This window comes from Corapipo altera, unplaced genomic scaffold (assembly GCF_003945725.1).
Source record: "Corapipo altera isolate COAL_440 unplaced genomic scaffold, ASM394572v1 48, whole genome shotgun sequence".
In the NCBI taxonomy this organism is placed as follows: Eukaryota; Metazoa; Chordata; class Aves; order Passeriformes; family Pipridae; genus Corapipo; species Corapipo altera.
The window spans coordinates 2,792,393-2,798,392 of NW_020884931.1; the positions used below are offsets into that span (position 1 = coordinate 2,792,393).

The 6,000-nt window shown below is 41.6% G+C and overlaps 1 protein-coding gene across 1 annotated transcript in view; it reads left to right on the forward strand.

The window, feature by feature from the left end:
* TOGARAM2 (TOG array regulator of axonemal microtubules 2) overlaps positions 1-4,830 on the forward strand; it is a 29,334-nt gene extending 24,504 nt beyond the window's left edge. The window contains exons 20-21 of the mRNA XM_027659226.1: positions 2,121-2,207; positions 4,392-4,830. Coding sequence (XP_027515027.1) covers positions 2,121-2,207; positions 4,392-4,636 — 332 coding nt within the window. The 3' untranslated portion in view covers positions 4,637-4,830. The remainder of the gene's footprint in view (positions 1-2,120; positions 2,208-4,391) is intronic.
* The last annotated feature ends 1,170 nt before the right edge of the window (positions 4,831-6,000 follow it).

Genomic DNA, 6,000 nt, shown 5'->3' on the forward strand with positions numbered 1-6,000 from the left:
GCAAGGCACATCTGTCTCTCATCACAATGACTTTACCCAGGGATAGGTTCAAGCAAACAAGGTGGAATGTATTTTTTTTCAGTTCTGCACATTTTTATGGAAGTTTGCAAAAATTCAAACAAGGAACTGAATCACAAATATTTCAAAATTCATCGCCTAGGGCTTTAGTGGGGGAAGGAAGTCTCTACTGAAAAAATGTGTGAGCGAAATCTCCCCATGTACTTTAAAACTGTCTGCCTTTACAAATTAAAATCAAGTGCCAAATGACAAGAAACCTCCCAAACTCTAAAGGATTGTGCAACACTCCTATCTTAGGGTAAGTGAGCAAAGCACATGGTCCTGCCCCATTGCTCCACTGAGCTTCACAACTAAAAGCCCAGCTATTGCTCTGAGGCTCTGAGCCTCAGATGCTGAGTTTTGGGTGAGACTTCCTCATCTGTCCTGCCCTGTCCTTTGTCTTGAAAGAAATGCCTATCAGATGGCCACTGCCTGATGGCAAGGCATGGAGTCAGTCCAGCAGCCCACACAGCTCCCAGAGCAACCAGCCCTCTGCAAAAGGGGAAGGGAAATTTCCCCTGTAGGTGTTGAGGTAGCAGAGAGGTGTCTGCAGCGAAAATGAGGACACGGAGAAGTAGATTCTTCTTTTACTCCTATTGCAAATGCTGGGCCATCTGTCCTGCAGCCGACAGGTTTAGCTAATATGCAGAGCAGAGAGTTAGAGCTGAGTTCATAAGAACTGAGCTGCCTGCCACCTTGTTTTCTCTAACGGCCATTAAAACTCCTCTGTCTTCAGGTCTCTCAAGGCTGCTAAAGTAGCAGTTGGGTAAATTGTGTTATTGACTTGAGCTTTATTGTTTCAAAATGCATGGGACACTTGAAAACCTTGAAATGGAAGGTGAATAGTAGCTCTACACTTGGATTCCTAAGAACAAGCAGGCACGCCCAAGCCCTGAGTGTTCCCCTGATAATCCATGTAGATACCAATATTAACGCTTAATTAACAGTTTGTACTCCTTCAAGATCTCCAGATCTCAGGGTAGTTTTTTTTTCCCAAGCAGCAGCTGCAAGGTAACTCTCAGGGGAGGAACAGCAAAGGTGAAACAAATGTCTGCCAATACTGCAAGAGTGTGAGACAAAAAGTGAAGTGTCTGTTTAAAAAGGTGAATGAGAAGACTGTAATTATCAAAGCAGAAGCTTAATTAGGGTAGCAGGATTAGTTCTTTACTTCATGCTTGCAAGAAGATCATTAGGGACTTCCTTTTTGTATCTCATGCAAAAGAGGAGCTCTTAATAATACACTGCTACTGAAAACCACTTTGGGATTTACCTCTTTTGTGGTTCACAAAGAAGTAGGTTGCCTGCGTTATCACTCCTGGTGACACGGCATCGACACAGTGACATGAGGTATCGCAGTGCATCCCACGCACATTCTGTCTCCAAGAAAAGCTTTGCTTGGCTTATTGGAGTGGAAGGACGGCAGGCTTGCAGACCAAACCAGGCAACAGTTTATAAATTCAAACAAGACCGTCATATCAACAACAGACAGCATAGGAAAAACAAAATACATATGACAGTCAAGTACCAGGAAGTCAGTTCGTTTTCCAATCTCTCTACCAAGATCTGATTTCACAGATGTACAGGAGCCCCCAGTAGTGGATGGCAATGAGCAGTAAGTTCTCTTGTAAAATTAACTTGGAGTCTTGTCCAAGTTGTAACTTGAAGATTTAAAAACAGCTTGTCTTAAAGTGGGAATGGATGTGCGAACTTTTGAGCCATCTCACCCTTTTCCTTAGGGAAGGGAGGAGATCACTTCTGCAAAGCTCTGGCATGCAAAACCTTGTCACTACTTACATGTGATTTGAATTTTGAGGTCCCTGATATGAAACATTTAACACTGCTCCTGGTACAGCAGACCACTTTGGATTTACAAATGTGAAATGAAAGCTTTCCTTTTTGAATTTATAATCCTCCCAAGTAAGAAGGAAAGAAGAAAAGGACTCGGAAACTGGCAGAAATTTACTTTATTTTACAAAATTCAGTTGTCTCTGCCCTTTCCCTCCCCACCCTCCTTTCTCACGTGTCCTCAAAAGAATGAGCAGAAATAAATGTTTCTCTTTCAGATAAAGTATCAGTGCTGAAAGAGTTTAGCAACCGAATGAGTCAACTGAGTGGCCAAGCTCTGCTGGATGTCACCGAACGTCTCTCAGGTATCGCCTGCTTCAGCTAATATCCACTTCTAAGCCAAATCTCCAGAGGAAATATTCAGAGAGATTGCCTGTGAATAGACAGTACAGTAGCTCATCAAAATCTGAGCTTGTCCCTCCAGGTTTTTGCCTGGCTGCTGCAGAGGCTGCGTGTGAGATGAGAGCAGTGCTCAGGCTCAGGGCTGAGCCCTCACTGGGGCATCTCAGGACCCTCCTTCAGGAAAGAAAGGGGCTAAAAATACCCTAGATGGCTCCTCCCTTGCAAGGACAGTACAGTAAAGGTCAGGGAGGTCTGTGAGAGCAACCTTTTCTAAACCAAATAACCATCCTTTAGGAAAAACGGTGGCACATGGTGTTTCTGGGGATCAGTTTGTTTTGTCCCCACAGAATTCTTGTTTTCCTCTTGGAAACTTTTGAGGCTGAACCCTGCAGTGCTTGGTAGCTTAAAACTCAACACACATATTACAAGGCAAGGATTTTGTGCAAGGTAGGATTTGGGGGTAGAAGCAGAGTGCTGAGCCTCTCTGCCTGTATTGCAAAAATGGCATTGGACTCTGAGCATTTCAGGATGTGCAAGAAGCCTGTTTCTATATCAGCACTGTCCGACATGCTACAAATGCAGCTGATAATTGATTTATATTTGTAGCTTGCTATGTCAGCAACAGCCAAGGAATGGAAAAACGATAATCTCAATATATACTAGAGAAGATTATTTATAGCTTTGCTTTAATTATGGCTAAATCCACTGCTAATTATGCCAGCATCTTTTAATGCAAGGTTTAATACACTTTGCTTCTTCATTAGGAATCTCAAAAGGGCATGTTCAGCCATAGCAAATGTAAAAGGACCTTTAAAGATAATTTGAATAAAGTAAATCTCCAGAAATGGAGAATTTAGTTTTGCAGTTATTTAAATCTCTTTTTCAAATGAAGTATTTGAGCATAAATTAGGACTACTTTAGAAAGAGCAGATGTTCTCTCTGGGATTTAGTTGGAACAAACAGCTCCTTCTCTTCTGAGGTCTCATAGTGACCGATGTCTTTAATTGCATTTAAACTCAAATTAACTCCCATTTTAAACTGGGTACCATAACCCTTTTCCTGCTTACCAGAAATGGAATGACTGCTGCCAGATTAACAGCGTAGAGAAAATGAAGGTTCTTCCACCACAGAATAATAAATGGTTACTGCATAACATTTCAACTGAACAGAAAATAAGAATGGTCTTCAGACCATTTCAGATTTTGATCTCTCAGCAAAATCCAAATGCAAGGAGCCTATTGGTAGTAAATTTTTGTTCATATTTAATATAGTTCAGTTCAGAAAATGAGCAGAGAGCAGACTTCAGAGAGAGTGTGAGAGAACGCTTGTTTTTTGGTTAAATTTCAGCCCCCCCCTTGTAACATTTTCCTTTCTCTATTCCGCTATTTCAGTGCACATTGGGAGAGTAAATGCCATTAACATTGTGAGGGTAAATGCCATTAAAATTGTGAGATGCTCAAATGCCATGGCAATGGGGTCTAGGCAATTATCTAAGACACCCTGAAGTTTGAAACAGCTGTTCATTAGAAGCCACAGAATATGAGGGAAAGAAAAGCTCAGATTTGACCATTCTGCCAAAGACATCAGTTAGTCACTGATGTTTCTAATAAAACTGTCAAGCAGCAGCCATCTTTTATGGGCTGGAGTTCTGAAGTGTGGTCTAATACTGCCCTTTGCTGTGTGCCACTGAGCAAAGGGAACCGCCAGATTAGACTTTTGGCATTTTACATCAAAGGTCACAAAAAAGTAATCATCCCTTTTATTAGAAATCTTTCAATTACCTCTCTGAGGTGCGTTTCAAAATCTTCAACAGTGGATTTAGACAACTTCTTAATGGAAATAAACAGCAATTTGACATTTTGGTCATTTGTCATGCAGAAACAGACACTGAAATGATTTAACAAATGTATATGATTCACTTTGCTAAGTCTGTCACAGATACAAGGCCTCTGATTTAGAGAAATTAGTCCTGGGGGGTTGGTTGTTCTGTTCAGTGGATGATCAGCTGCTTTGCCCATTTCTGGGTCATCGGGCTCTAGGTACTTGCTGATATTAGTCAGAAAAGGCTCCCAAGAATCAAAAATGCTGGTAGGTACCTGTCTGCATGAAGGTTGGTTGTTAAGAAGCTTGTCTCTCTTGCCCTGCAGTGCTCGTGGCACGTGTTTATCCCAGGAGCCCTGAAGTTGTGCAGCGCTACGCGCTGCCCGTGCTCTGGTCCTTCCTGGGAAACAAGGTCCCGCCCGTCCGAAGCGCCAACGTCAGGACTGTGGTCGCCAAACTTGCAAAGGCCCTGCATGAAGCGATGGGCTCCAAGCTGAGGCAGCACGCTGCCAGCCAGCCTCAGAACGTGGTGAAAAACCTCTCCAACATTTTGGGCTGGAATGTCAGGTGAAGGCTGGGTACGCTCCCGGAAGCTGGCGAAGTGCTGAGTTGGACAGGTGGAGGCAAAGGTGGACCTGACGGCGGCATTAGTTTTATTCTGCACGTCTGAAGAACAAGGGACTTATCCTATAGGCTTTATAGCTACAGATGTACATAGTATTTTGATATTTAGATGTAGTTTGGAATAAATGTGTTTTGGTTGTATATTTTTTTATTTTGATTATATATTTTTGATTGTATATATTTCATTTTTATTATATTTTTAAATTTAGCAAAATAATAAAATAATTAAAAAAAAAAAAAAAGAAGAGATTGAGACAGCAGGACCTGGTAACCTAGAGGATATGTGGTGAGGTTATCGAAATGCATCTCACTGTACGTGCTAGTGTCTCACCATGTCCTCTCCTCATTGAGCCTCTCCTCTTCTTCTTTTGACATGTCTTCTTTGTGTCATTTGTGCTGCTGTTTGTTATTTGGCATTTCAGTGGTGCCACTTATTTACATGTTTGGGGGACAATGTACCCAAAAGACTCTGTACAGTCTAAAGTTTTCTAACGAGATGTATTCTGTGCTCACAATAGACCTGAGCAAAGAAACAAAGAAAACTTGGCCCAAATCCCAAAACTTTGCCCATTTGCAATCTGAGACATCTCTGGCTCATAGCTGTCCTCAATCACAATTTTATATGTAAGAAGAGGACACATATTTCACTGGGAAAAGATGCACTGCTTTGGAAAACACATATATATGTATATTTATCCAGGATAGCAGTCAAGTGATGTTGTTTGTAACTTGTTTGCAGAAGGATGAGTTGACTGTGAGGCCAATAACAGGTGAGAAGGGTTTCTCAGATCTATTTATACTCCAGCCTGGGTGCCATTCAGCCCAGAGCTATGGGATAATTTATTACCACGGACCAGTGCTTGCCAGCATAATGAATTCCTGCATAGCTGGAACAAGCACTTCTGGTTCAGCTTCAGCTCTTGGTGGACTGCATGATCATTGACAATGCTGCCTTTCAAGAAATTATTTAGCAGTTCCATTTCATAATCATTTGAATCTTTTAAACTTACCTTTTAATTTGCTCTACCTTAGGGAAAAACACTTTACAGACCAGTACAAACTGTAACATTTTGACAGCAAAGTCTGCATTGTTGCCAGTTTTTGATGTTACAGAAGAAAATGCACATGTGTGTGTTAATTAAGTTTTCTGGAGGAAAATATCTATTTCATGTGGCTGCATGTGTTTGCTTAGCTATGGATCTGGTCCTGGACTAGAAAAGCCCAGGCAGAGTAGCATGTTGCAGGAAAGAATAGTCCATGAGCTTATGGGTTTGCCAGCAGAGTGAATGTGTTCTTTTGGGATTTCCTTGA